Source organism: Camelus ferus, chromosome 13 (genome assembly GCF_009834535.1).
Source record: "Camelus ferus isolate YT-003-E chromosome 13, BCGSAC_Cfer_1.0, whole genome shotgun sequence".
Classification (NCBI taxonomy): Eukaryota; Metazoa; Chordata; class Mammalia; order Artiodactyla; family Camelidae; genus Camelus; species Camelus ferus.
This window is the reverse complement of record NC_045708.1, coordinates 41,323,305-41,337,565: the sequence shown is the minus strand read 5'-3', so window position 1 is coordinate 41,337,565 and position 14,261 is coordinate 41,323,305. Positions and strand designations below refer to the sequence as shown.

Below are 14,261 nucleotides of genomic sequence, written 5' to 3'. Positions count from 1 at the left end.
GTGTGCCAGGCACCTTCACTGGCCTGAACCGAAAAGTCAAGTAACTTGACATGAGTGGAAGAGGCAGACTTTACAACCATCGTGACTGCAAAGCCTATTCTCTTAACACGTAAGCAAGGCGAGCCTAGTGCCATATTTCTGATTTATGACATAGTTAAGCAGAAGTACTCAGAACACGCTGTGGGGATGCTAGATTGGGGTTCTGACGTTGATGTCTTCCCCAGCTAAGGATGTAACCTCTGTTCAGGTTGGACCAGGTCTCCTGCTTTGTTTTATTTGTAAGGTCTGTTGATCTCCTCTTTTATTTTTCCCAAATATTTATTATTCAATAAATCTGCACCCCCGAGCCATTCTCTCATTCCGCTTTTCAGAAATAGGGACGACTTCACAGATTTGCGTGTCATCCTTGTGCGGGGGCCGTGCTCATCTCCTCTGTGTTGTTCCAGTGTTAGTAGATGTGCTGCCCAGGCGAGCACTGTTGATCTTCTTCTGAGTGTCCCTGCTCTTCTTTTTTTTTCATTATCGCCCTCATTTTAATTGAGTCTAATCAACACAAGAAAATTGTCTCATTGTGAAGCCGAAATAAATAAATAATTAGAGAGAAAGTAAGAAGTGAGAGAAACACTGGATCTGTGATCATCAAAGTGCCCGCGTTTGCAGAGAATTCTATGCGTACAACGTGTAGAAGCTTTTGTCAAGAAGTAACGATACAGGCTGGCATTCTGTTGCAGCATCTTTCAATGTCCTCATTGTTAACTCTTTTTACTTGAGATTCAACAGCTGTTAACGAGGTTCTGGACGTTGTAAGTGGATTCATCGGGCTGAACCAAGGTGTCAGCAAGATCGTGTTCCCACCAGAGGTCCTAGGGGAGAGTTGCTTCTCTTTCATTCAGGTGGTTGTAGAATTCAGCTCCCAGAGGTTGTAGGACTGAGGTTCCCTGTTTGTTGTTGTTGGCTTTGTGGTCAGTCCATGTTTTGGTAACAGTGGTGATCAAATGAACGCGTTCCTGGGCTTGGAGGATGTGTTGGCTCCAACATGGTTGTTCTGAGCAGTATTTTTGCATGAATTGGTTGAATTAACCCTCCCAGTGCTGTTCGAAATGAGGCTATGGCATTATCCCCATTTCTTAGGTGTGGAAACAGAGGCACTGAGGGTTTGGGTGCGCAGCCTGCCTCCTCTGTAACAGAGAAGAACAAATCTCCTGCTCTTCTATCTCATGCTCTGTCTCTGGACTGTGTCCCTTCCCTGGATCAGGAGTCTTTAAACCCTTTGAAGGAAGGTCTTGGTCATTACCCCCTGCCAATTCATAAAGTCCATGTAAATCTTGAGTCTTGATCAGAGAATGATCAGGCTGCTTTCCTCATGAGTCTGGAGGCTGTGTTTCCCTGTGGTGGTAGGACAGTGACATGACATATCTCTCTAATCAAAAAACATCCGCCTACCTCTGTGAGCCACATTTTCTAGAAGCAGTGGTTAAAGAAAGGTATTTTCAGACTCTTGGGGAGACAGAAGCTCTTCCTGATGAAGACTTAGATTTAAAACAACGACAACCACCACCTCATTAAATAGTGCCACTTCCTGGATGTGGTAGCTGGTGTCCAATGAACCACGCCTCCCTGTGTTCCCCCATTGTGGAGCTCCCTCCCACCCTGAGTCAGGGCTGGCCCTGGGACTCGCTTTAAACAGTAAAACATGATGGGAGCAACACTGCACCAGCTCCAGGCTAGCACCTTAAGAAGGTCTGGCAGCTTCGGCTCTTAGACTCTTGGAGCCCTGGGCTGCCATGTAAGAAGCCCCTGTGGAGCGGACACCAAGAAAGGAAGGGGCCCCGAGGAGGACAGAGACCCCAGCCAAGCCATGCACTGTCCAGCTTCCCAGCTGTCAACAAACATCTGAGTGGAGACGCCACCTGGGATGTTCCAGCCCCAACAGACATCGTGTGGAGCAGAGACGACCATGCCTGCTGGACCCTGTTCGAATTCTTGACTTCCAGAACTGTGAGTAAGAGTAAAATAATTGATATTTTTAAGCTGCTGAATTTGGGGGTGATCCTTCCTGGCAACACCTGATAGCAGAAACTCTGTATGATACGATGTAACCTCAGTAGTTGCATCCGTAATTCAAAAATCTGCCCACTCAGCCACTTTGCTCTTTGGTTTGGGGTTTCTAAGCACAGGGGAAGTTTCCCAGAGTTCCTTCCCCACCCCAAGCCACCACCCCAATGACATCAGGAAAGTACCTGGTTCTACCCCTTTTGCAGTTACTCAGGTCATCATTACAGATGCACGCAATCACTCGAGTTTATTTCGTCTGTGAATGTGGAGGCACCACTGGGGACAGGGAGCGAGGGTCATATTTACCACTATGTCCCCCACTTTAGCACAGCGTTCCCTGCACAGTTAACATCAAATGTGTGTGTGTGTGTGTGTATTTATATTTGAATGAATAAATAAATTGGTGCAAAGTTCGGATTGGTGTGAAGTCCAGAGTAGCTAAGGCATAGATTGAGAGATCACTCATTTGCCAGGCTAAGGAGTTTGAACTTGATCCACTAGTGAGTGAATGAACAGATGGACAAGGGGCTTCAGTTTCACCATTTGCCACAGTTAATCCACAAAATCAGTGCAACTACATAATCCGCTGAGTCGTTTGAAGTCCCCCTGGTAATTAGTTTCCTGGCACATTGCCAGGTTGAATCCCATTTCCCCTCCTCACAGATTTCTTGCATTCCTGGAAATATCTGAAAGAGAAAACAAGTACTCGATATTTCATTATTTAAAAATTGCCTCACTTTAATATAAAAACATTTACAAAAACGTGTTGCTCTGGGTCGAACTCGAGATGTTTCATTGCTGATGCCAGTGATGTCAGTGGGCTCCACGGGGTCAGGTAAAATATCCTAAGGCTTTGGGAACCAAAAAAGTGTCTAATAGAGAACATGGTGTACTGTGCTCCAACATGAAACGTGTAATTACGTGTAGACTCTGAGGGCCCCTGGGTGACCTAGAAGCGTCCACCTGGCCCACAGGGTGAATCCCAGACACCCTGCTGCTCCGTGATCTATGTCTGAAAAGATTTCCCCAGTTTGGGGACTTCATTAAAAGCATAATTTTCATCACTGTCATGGCTCACCTGCTTTCTAGGGTTTCCTCTTTACCCCTCCTCACATATACTGTTGAGTCCTCTTGGGTCGGCATGCTGGTCCATGACCAGGAATGCAGCCATGTGCCCTCTCCAGGCCCTAAATCGCTAGCACCAAATCCGTCTGTACCTAGAAGGCTCTCTTCCCAGTCTTCCCACTTGTACTTGGCGAGTCCACCCCAGTGATGAAGGCAGAGCCTGCACAGTCTCCCCTCTCCTCTTGGCGCTCTGGCCAGCCCTCCCCTTGGAGCTCACCCCTGGCCTCTCCTGTCCACCTTCTCTTTAAGGAGTTGACCATCACCATCAGGGCTGATCCCTGTTCTCGGTGCACTCCCTGTGTCTTCCTGAACTGTCTGGCTTACTCTCAGCATCCTGTGTCTGTTCCTCTCTACTTAGAGCCAGAGATAAATACGTGTCTACCCTTTGTGGGCCATCCACCATAGAAGAAATAGGGCACCTGTGTTTGTCCATAGAGAAGCGCACATCCATGCTTGTATACAGAAAGAAACAATGGAGACTCAGAATTCCCATAGCTGTCACCACAGAGGACACACAAAGCCCTGCAGGAGGCAGTGAGCCCCTTCTGCTAGACGCTGCTTTTCTGCCACCACCAGAGCTGTGTCCTAGACACTGGCTGCTCAGATGGCTGTTTGGAACCCGTGACTCCTTTCCAAGGAATGCTTGCTGGTTCCGTGAGGTGGGGAAAGGGACTTGAGGGAAGGAGGGTGTGTTAGTTTGGGTGATGGTAGCCATAGCAATAGAAAAAAACACTGACATCTCAGCAGCTGAACACAATAGACATTTTTTTGCATTTGCATTTCTTTATTTTTTTATTTAAAATTTTTTCTGATTTTTATTCAGTTCTTAAAGGTTATTTCCCAGTTACAGTTACTACAAAATATTGACTATGTTCTCTGTGTGGTACAGCACATCACGTATCTTACACTCAGTGGTTTGTGCCTCTCCCTCCCCCACCCGTTTTGCCCCTCCGACTCCCACTGTAACCACTAGTTTGTTTTCTTTATCCGTGAGTCTGCTTGTTTTTTGTTATATTCACTGGTTTATCATATTTTTTTAGATTCCACATATAAGTGACATCGTACAGTATTTGTCTTTCTCTGATTTATTTCACTTAGCATCATGCCTTCCAAGTTCACTCCTGTTGCTGCAAATGGCAAAATTTCGTTCTTTTTTTTTATAGCTGAGTAGTATTCCATTGTATATCATGTCAGCAGCTTAACACAATAGAAGTTTCTTTCTTACTTCAGGCATAGACTAATCAGCAGGGCAGGGGGTGGGTTCTGCTCCACGCCGTCATGCAGGAACCGAGGCTGCCGGAGGGTCTGTTCTCCCTAGCATGGCTTCCACGGTCACCCTGGGGACTCGCCTTCAGCTGGCAGGTGGAGCAAAAGAGAGAATGTAGGATGACAAGTGGGAGGGTCAGATGGCATGCATCACTTCCCCCTTTAGGCCACGTGACTTTAGGCCAAGTGGAATTGTGGAGGCACCAAGAGATGTCACGGAGCTGGCGGCCTCAGAGGAAGTGGGTAGGGACCCAGGAACGGCTGTTCTCTTTGCCACAAAAAGATGGGACTCTTCATTCATTTTCCTGATTATTCCCCCCCCCCCTTATTTTTCTAGTTTCAAATAGAGCCATTTCCGTTTCTCCTGTGGCTTATTGTTTTTCCAGTTAGTCCTCCAAAGATCTCCCTGCCCACTCCGGCCCGCTACACTTCTTCCTGGTTCGATTTTGTAGCCCGGCGGTGAGAGCCCCGCACTGCGGAGTTCAGCATGGTGCAGTTGTCCCGGGGGTCCTCTGAGGGCTCTTTTAGATCAGGTTCCCTGGGACTCGAGGGAAAACCTGCAGTGGAAACCTTGGAGATGGGGGGCTTCCACATGCTGATTAGGACTCTGGAACAATGGGAGAGGTGTAAAACCTGCCCTCCAGGATCCAGGGAAGACGCACCTGGAGTACAAGCAACTGGCCTTCAGGCGGACCAGCCTGTGCACTTTAATGCACGGGCCTGGGTGACGGAGAAGGACACGAGCGCTGTGCGGAGCGGAGCTGCTCTGAACCGCTGCCAGGCTCAGCCCGGGGGACTTAATACACCTTCCTTAACAGAGAACCGTAATCTCAGTCATAATAATCCCCCTTTCGTGCAGAGCTGCATAGTTTACAAAGCCCTGCCCAAATAGTATGTTGTTTGCTTCTCTTGGGGGCAGAAGACAGATAGTATGTTTATGTCCTCTCCTTCCCCGCCCCCGCTGCCCTAATTCTGGCCGTCAGCATCTCTCAGTGGACTGTTAACAGCCTCCTAGCTGGTCTCTGCTGCAGCCTGCCTCCCTCTAATCCATTCTCTGCACCGCAGCACAAGTAATCTCTCTCACAAAGAAAGCTGCCCCCTTCCTTCCCTCCCGAAACCCTTCAGGAGCTCCCTCTTTGCACTTGGGATAAAATCCATATCCCCAGCCCTGCCCACCAGGCCCCGCGTGATCCGACTGCTGCCTGCCTCTCCAGGTTCATTTCTTTCCACCGCTCCAGCTTGGCTCAGCTCTGGATGCCAGCAACACCAAATGGCTTAGGTTCCCCACAAACCCTGTGCGATTTCTCACCTTTGCATCTTGATTTTTCTTGTCTCTTTCTGTACTGCCCCATGCCCTCCCTTTGATTCTTGGTTTGCTAACACCTCCTCTCTCCTTAAGAGCCAGCTTAGCATCACTTCCGAGAAACCTTTCCCAGTGACCACATACAGACACACGTGTACACACACACACACACACACACACTGACTTCCCCCACATCACACTGTGCATATCTCCATCACTGTCCTCATCACACTGTTCTCTCCTGATGTATTACCATGCCCATCCTTCTCAGGTTGTCAGCTCTTACAGGGAAGACTGTTACATACTCATCTTTATATCCTGGTACCTGCATTGTGCCTGGCATCTAGTAGCTCTCAATAAATGATTATCGGAGCATTATTTCAACAAGCCTACATTTGAAACTAGGGAAACCAGTGCTCACAGGGCTTAAGGGATTTGTCCAGGATATAAACTAATAAAATGAGAGAAATGAAATGCCAATCTTTGAGTCTAATGTCCCAAACATTTCAGACTATACCACACTAATTTCAAAGGGACCATAGATAATTTTGTGAGCTGAAAAAGTTCTGTCTCTTACAGAAATTATTGTCTTTTTAAACATTTTTTGTATCTTTTCTGTTGTTGTTGTTTTGTTCTTTTGTTTTACTGCTTTTGAATCTCAGATCCTTTTGAGAATCTGAAAAAAATCTATGGGCTTTTTCTCAAAAAAAAACGTGTGCACACCCCCCAAATTTTGTATGTAACAGAAGAGTGTATTAGTCAGGAGAGGGTAGCTGTTGCTGCAGTAACATATAGACCACCAAATCTCAATGAAATAGCAAAGCTTAAAGTTGAATTCTCACTCATAGAAAGTTCTTTGTGGATCAGCAGGGGTTCTCCTCAACCAGTGAGTGAGCGGCATAGGCTCTCTGCATCCTGTTACCTCAACATACGCTTCCAAATCCTAAGACAGGAGAAACAAGAAATGGCAAAGGCAGTGCTTCAGCATGAAAGTGGCATGTGTCTGGGGTAAGTTGCAAAATGTCCATAGATTTTTTTTCCAATCTGAAGTGCACACCCCTTAGCAAATTGACTCTGTTTTTCCGCCTATCAACAGGTATTATCTATATCTCCATCCCTTGAATGTGGGCTTGACCGTTGCTTTTGGCCAGTGGGACATTAAGAAACATAATGCAGTCAGAGGGTTAAAAGCATTTGTGCATTGGAGCCTGTGCTTTCTTGCTGCTCTTTGGAACCGTGAGATCACCATGAAGAAGCCTTAGTCTTTCTGGAGACATGTGGGCCAGTTACCCCATCACTTCAACCAATAGCCAGCACCTACATATGGACAGAATGAATGTTCAAGCAGGTGAGTAAGGCCATTCTCCATCAGCTAGCCCCCTGCTGACCCAATAGCTGGCTGAGGTTGCAATGAGTGAACCCAGGTAAGACAAGCAGAACCACCCAGCCTTGCCCAGACTTTCTTGATGACCCAAAGAATTTTGAGCCAATCAATGACCATTGTTTTAAGCTACTGAGTTTGGGGATTGTTTGTTATGCAGCAAAAGCTAACTAGTACAAAAATAGGTACCGGGAATGGAGTGCGGCTATAACAGAAACCTAAAATGTGTCGTACTGATTGTGGAACTGGAGGCTAGAAAATTAGTTATCAAAGACTGGGAAAACAACAGTGTTAGTGGATCCATAGACCAACAGCTGTGAATTTCTACATGTAATTTAAAAGCCTGGAGGCATATGATCATTTTAAAAAGCTCTCTCCTGATCAGAGACTGGTGAGCTATGATAATTGTGTTAGACCTGAAACTTCCTAAGAGAAGGGTGAAACCTTGGAATTACAAAAAGAAGAGTTTAGGAGTCAGAAAAAAACTTGAATCTAGTCATGGATTTGCTGTTTAGCAGCTGTGGATACAGTTGTGGAACCCCATCTCAGAGGCATGGAAGATGATACTTCAGTGGTTGGCTTTTTGTCAAGATCAAACAAGATAATATATGGGAGAAACTGTTAAATTGCTAAGAACTGTCCATGAAAACTCTGTATTATCACCATGGCATGAGGCTGCCATCATCCTGACATGACCTCAGGTGAGCAGTACCTGAAACCACCAGGGGGCGCTATGAGGTTGGAATTCCAGGAGACCCACGGGGGCCTGGAATCAATCCCAGGTGAGTCAATAGGGAAGGATTTCTTGAGAAACTAACATTAATTTGAAACGTAAGTAATGAGTCATATTTAGCCATGAGGCACATATTCTGGGCAGAGGGAACGGCGTGCACAAGAAAATCTGGAGGTGAGTGAGCACATGATTCATTCGTATAACAGCCCTCTCTAAAATTTGTGGCTTCCTCCGTGAGTCGATCATCAGGTTGAGGAGGTGGAATTAGGGGCCCTATCTTGTAAGGTTGTATCTTCTCTTCAATGTATGCAGACATGAGAGAGGGTGTGGGTCATTCTTGAAACACAATTTTCTGCTTGTTTACAAATGATTAACTACCACAATCAATCGTGTCAAAGTTCAGGTGACTGCATCCTCTGGGACAATGGTGAGATGGTGCCTTGTGCTTCGAATGACGATAATGGAATGCACACAGGATGGTCTGAGAGCAGAGCTCGCGTTCTGTGTTCTGGGCACAATTAATGTGAAAGATCTCCTGCCCTCTGCGGCTCTCCATCCATCCCCTCACTGCTCTTCCTTATTCTCACTCCCCACCCCAGCCCAGCCAGGCAGCCAGGGCAGGATGGGGAGCAGGCTGGTACTTCCAACCTGTGTCAGGAAGTAAGTTAAGGGCTTAATGTTTTATGTATTCAAACCTCAAAACAACCTTATGAAGTAGGTATTAATGAAGATTAGCCCCATTTTCCAGATGGAAGAAACAGAGTCTTGGAGAAATTAGATAGTTTGTTCAAGGAAATCAAATCCAGCCTGCCCTCAAGTTGCCTGCTGCCTCTCCCCTCCAAGGCCCCTCACCCACACCTGCAAGGTCAACAGAGGCAGGACGGTCATCCGCCATGTTTCTCCAGCCCTTTATGGGCCACAGTTTGGTTTCATAAGTGCCAAGTTAGTGCAGTTTGGACTTTGAATGTGCTGATTCTGAGGAGTCTGTGATGGGGGTACATTTGAGAGCGTCTGCCATTTGTACATGGCCTTCAAGTTGGCACCACGTCTCTTTCACATCGAACTCCTGTGCTTCTCACCACAGGCAGGGCGGGTACCACCTCCAGGTTGGGAGTAGCCTGCTGACACTCTGTATCCGCAGTGGAGCTGAAAATGTGAAGACACCTGCCCCACATCTGGCCACAGGCAATCTAGACATCATTTCCACAGGTATCACGGTGAACATTTGCTTGGACTATGCCATTTCAAGAGATTGTTAGAATCACATTTTTCTTTAATCCAGTTTAACGGCGGGGCCACAAAGAAAAGACAGAGCCATCATTGTGCTGTTCAGAGTAGCGAACAGATGAAGGGGAAGCACTCACTCTTCCAGGCTCAAATAAAACAAGTCTGACTCACCCTGTGTGAGTGGTACTTGCCTTTGCTGGGCTCAACCCTAGAGGAACGTCCTCTGACCTTTACCTGGGAGAGGTGATCGGTGAAGAGTGAAGGGTGACGGTGTTTACTGAGTTCCCTTCAGGTGCCACTATTACGGTGGCTTTCAAGGTTATCAGCAAATACTGGAGATAAATGTTGAATCTGTCTGAATCCAGTCATCACCTATACTTCACTTCCCAGCAACATCAGGGCAGCCCTTTATTTTTCTCTTAATAAAATTAAGTCCTACATAAGTTACATAATAACAAGAATACATATTTGATTAATTAATCTCTTACAGTTGTCATTTTTATAATGCCTATTTGTGAAACATTTTCACACTTAGCAGCTCATCCCGACCTTAAGTGATAGATAAAGCATAGCCCTGCCAGTTTTCCATGTGAGGAAACAGAACCAGAGACAGTCAATAAAAACCGCAGTTCACCTTTAGAGAGAGCATGTAGTGTGTGCTAGGCACTGTTCAAACTGTTTTAAATATTCAGATTTATCTAATTTTTGTAGCAACCCTGTGAGGTGGGTACTTTTATTACACCTGTTTTGTAAATGAAAAAGTGCAGGCCCAGAGAGGTTAATCATTTGCCCTGGGTCACACAGCTGGTGAAAGATACAGAGAGAATTTGAACCCAGGTGTATGGACTCTAGAGCCTTATAGCCTCTTACTGACTTACTCAAAATCACATAGCTAGAAAGAAGCAAAACCGGAATTCTAAGCCTGGCCTGCCGGACTTCAGACCCTGCACTCCACTTAGTAATGATAGCTCGCGTGTCTGAGTGCCCAGCAGGGGCCTGTTCTAAGCACTTGACTTATATGCACTTGTTTGACTCTCACCACTTTCCAAGTGAGAAAACTGAGGCATAGAAGTACAGCGACTTGCCCGAGGTCCCGAAGCTCGGGAAACGGCAGGGAGAGGATTCAAACCCAGGCAGCCTGGACCTGGAGCCCACAGTCCTCATCGCCTTGCTGACCACCTGTCCTCCCAGATGCTCGCCCCAAAGTCTGTTTTATGTGAATACAAGCCAAGCTATAGCAGCACTTGCCATCCTTCCCATGGGTTTCTAGGGTCACAGGTAAGTTTTCTGTCTGTACAAAGTCTAAGGCATTTGCAGGCACTGATGGCTTTCTGTTTACTTTGCCAGACTGTTTGCTCTGTGGGGACAGCAGCTGACAGCAGCGCTCTCCGTGCAGGCTCTTCATGCGCCCAGGAGCCTCGGTCAGCTCCCCTGTCGCAGAGAGACAATGACGAAGCCAGGGACGTGGGCTCGGAGGGCGCCGACAGAGCTGCTCCTTCTGTGTGCTGCCCTGGGCTGTCTCAGTTTGCCTGGCTCCAGGTAAGTGACGGTTACAGACGACTCCCTAATCAGTAATACGACAGGAGAACATAAAGCTACATAATGCTGACCCTCTCCTTGTCACATGCCTGTTGAATAAGGAGCATCTCTGGAAGCAATTGGCACACACCTGATAAAATAATATCAACAACTCTTCACATAATTGTGGAACCGAGCGGCTGACTTCAACAGGAGGTCCCATCAGAAATGGACATGTTTAAATGTATTTTGTCATGCTGAGAAGATTGGGGCGCTTGTGCTGTATTCTCAACAAAGCCTTGTTGTGATTCTTTATGCAGAAGGTTTGTTATGTACGGGGGTGAGGGGGAAGGCCAATTCATAGCAAGGATTTTAATATGACAGTGCCCCCTCTCTACCTGCCCATCAGCCTAAATTCTTTGCTCCCCCCCCCCCGTGTCTCTCACACACACACACACACACGCGCGCGCGCGCGCGCTCTCACGCTCCAGATGTTCCCAGCAGTTAAACGCTAACTGATGTATTTCATCATGCTGTCGGTATTCGTTAATAGGGTGCAAAACAGGCTAAAGAAAACATCTGAGTCAAAAGCTCAAACTTAGTTTGAGTGGAAGTTCAAACTCGGGCTCCAGTGCGTGTCCTGGGGCAGGAGAAGTGTCCACTGTGAGGGTCTGAAGCCGCCAGGCGTCCCCGGCCTCCTTGTGAGCAGTCCCGTGGGGAAGAGGACTATTCAGGGCACTCCTCTGACTCATTCCATAAAAGCTGGGTGAGCTCAGCCCCTCACGGGAGGAGCACCAGGCCCCCCGGACACACCCCTGGACTCAGCTGTGCTGAGCGCTCAGGCCCCATTGGGCACCACCCGAGACCAGGATGAAGAGTGTTCCCTACCCCCTGGGCACTCGATGAATAACAGCCATTAGGATTATCCAGAAACTCCACTTGGCCCTGAAAAGAGCAAAGCTGCCAAGGCCTTCCTTGTATGCACTCTGTGCCGTCAGGAGCCGAGGAAATGTGTCAGGAATGGAGGGTTTAGCGGGGTCACAGCATCCCTGCCCACACGTGCACCCCTGCGTGAAGGCTCCCTTTCTGGCTCCGGGGATGCAGAGATGAACAGGGACACAAAGGGCTCATGTTCTCACGGAGGAAACCAACATGTGAGCACATGCTCTGTGAGCTGCGACGAGAGATCGCACAGGGGCAGGCGGGGAACAAGGGAGGGAGTGCGCGCTGTGCGGGGCATGGGGTCTGGAACGGCTTCTGGGAGAGGAGGTGCTTGAGCTGACTCTTCCCGTATGAGAGGTGTTTGCCAAAGGGCCAGGAGCGCGGAGGGTATTCCAGGCCAAGGAAGCAGCACAGACAAGGGCGTGGAAATGGGAGTGCCTGGCTTGCTCCTGAAGCTGCACATCTGCTTCAGTGAGCCTTGGGCACAGGGCAAGGTGGGCAGCTACCCCCGGTGAGACAGGGTGGGAGCCAGCTGGAGTCAGATCACAGGGGGGCCTGAGGGGGCTCTTGCACACCAGCTGCACCTTATCTTCTAGGCGATGGGGAGCCACTGGGGGGCTTTTGGCCAAAGATGGACAGGGTCAGACTTACAGGTTAGGAAGTTCGCCCCGAGGCAGGAGGTGGAGGTAGGAGTGGGCGGGTAGACGACAGGTCGGGGACCCTCGCGTGATCCTCCAGCCGTGTCGGGAGAGGACTGTGGTCTCTCTTCGTACCATGTAGAAAACCACACTGGTCCTCAGAGAGGAGAAGAGAGTCATTCACGTTTGGTGAGTCTCAGACCCTTCCCTGAATCCGGGTTTAGTGCTCTGACGTCGACGCATGGTTCCCACGGGGCACCCCTGAACACGGCATGCGATTGATTTCCACGCCTTCAATTCTGGCATGGAAAATGCTGAGACCTCCGTCATATTAGCTAAAAAAGTGTCCATTTTTAGTTACTCTTGTAATCAAGTCAGATGAAATGGCCATCACATCATCACGAGACCTGTGTTTATTTCCTGCTGTACCAGCCACTTAGATATGTCAGCCCCAATCCTCCCAGCCATTTGAGATAAATGCTATTGTTTACAGTTTACAGAGAAGCAAACTGAGATTTAGGGGGATAATGACTGTCTCGAGGTTCCTCACTTAGTACAAAACAGAATATGGATTCAAATCCAGTTTCATTTATTTTTTTGGTCTGGTTCCAGAGCCCTTGTCTGCCCCTGCATCTTTCTGCCTCTCACTAATGCATTATTGCCTCTCTACCTGCCTTGTGGATCTGACTTGCTGGACTCCCAGGCCATTTCTCTATCTCTGGACCACACATTGGTTGCCTTGAGATGTTGCTTTAAATTTCATGTCTACAACAGCAAATGACAGAAGAGAAATTGAAAATCTGCCACCCAGAAGCTGCCCCTTCCAGCAAGGAGGAAGGATGCTATTTGCAAAGGGAACGGATGCAGCTGCCGAACAAATTGTGTGTGACAAGAAAGTTGTTGTGTCAGGGCATTTCTGCAGAAAGCCAAAATATATTGATGTACCCGTCTATATAAGCTGATGGCTCGCAATTTACTGCTGACCTAATCCTGCCGTACGCAATGGATTCATCTTTCTTTTGATCAGAGACTCCTGGTAGACAGAGAGTAGGAGACAGGGACCGAGTGAAATATGTCCTCAGGCCGGCAACAGATTTCGTGCACCTCGAGGAATGGCAGGTACATCCTTGCCTGTCCTGACGTAGGGGATACGTTCCAAGGACTTGCAGAAGGGTGTTTGCTGTAGCATTGTCTGCAATTGCAAAATATTGAAAAAAATATAGATGTCCCTTCAAAAGGAATAAACTGGGTGGAATGCATGTCTTACAATGGAACATCTGGATTAAAGGAAGGAACAAGATCTCTTTATCAATCAACACGGATAAGCCAGAAATACAAAGTTGATTGACAAAAGCAAGTTACAGAATAATATGTCCAGTATGAGTGAAGCACGTGAAAGCAATGCTCTCTGGTGTGTCTGTATGTGGGTATGTAAAACACTTAAAAGACTGGAAGGGTACACGCCAAGTTCATGACCGTGCCGTCCTCTGAAGGAGAGGAGAGGAAAGTGGGACTGGGGCTAGTGTCAGCCGAAGAGGTCAAATTTATGAGATTATCTTCTGTTTAAAAAAAAAAAAAAAAGAAGGAAGTATTTGAAAATGTTAACACTTGCCAGTCCTGGGTTGTAAGTACATAAGTATTATTTTTTCCGTGCTTCTCTGGACATATTTAACTTTTCAACATTAAAAACATCCAGAGGATTTTTTTTACACCTTCATTGTACTATGGTTCCTGTACAGTAAACTACACATATTTCAGATGTAAAATTTGACGAATTGTGATAGAGATATACACCCATGAAACCACCACCAGGATCAAGGTAGCTAACATTTCCATCACTCCCCAAGAGGTGCAATTTTTGAATTCCCAGTTTATCCCTCCCCACCCCCTTACACCTCTGGTAACCGTAAGATAAACATCCAGAAGAACTTGAATGACAGACGTCAAGTCGGTTGCTCAGAACGTCCATCTGGTTTGTTTCTGTAAATTCATAGGCATGAAGGCCCTGACTGCCCCTGCCTTCTGTTGGGTCCATGCTAGTCCCAGGAATTAAAGATGCGATTTAATGCCGGT

At 47.4% G+C, this 14,261-nt stretch overlaps 1 protein-coding gene, 1 long non-coding RNA gene and 1 other non-coding gene across 3 annotated transcripts in view; 2 read left to right on the top strand and 1 right to left on the bottom strand.

The window, feature by feature from the left end:
• Positions 1 to 369: 369 nt before the first annotated feature.
• Positions 370 to 476, bottom strand: LOC116668377. Its single transcript, XR_004325547.1, has one exon. It is a non-coding gene; the product is annotated as a U6 spliceosomal RNA (small nuclear RNA).
• A 1,342-nt stretch (positions 477 to 1,818) lies between these two features.
• On the top strand, positions 1,819 to 7,059 carry LOC116668170. The gene is made up of 3 exons (XR_004325238.1): positions 1,819 to 1,998; positions 6,620 to 6,757; positions 6,846 to 7,059. It is a non-coding gene; the product is annotated as an uncharacterized LOC116668170 (long non-coding RNA).
• A 3,427-nt stretch (positions 7,060 to 10,486) lies between these two features.
• C8B (complement C8 beta chain) overlaps positions 10,487 to 14,261 on the top strand; it is a 38,315-nt gene continuing 34,540 nt past the window's right edge. The window contains exon 1 of the mRNA XM_006187610.3: positions 10,487 to 10,629. Within this exon, the coding sequence (XP_006187672.2) occupies positions 10,538 to 10,629 (92 nt within the window). The 5' untranslated portion in view covers positions 10,487 to 10,537. The remainder of the gene's footprint in view (positions 10,630 to 14,261) is intronic.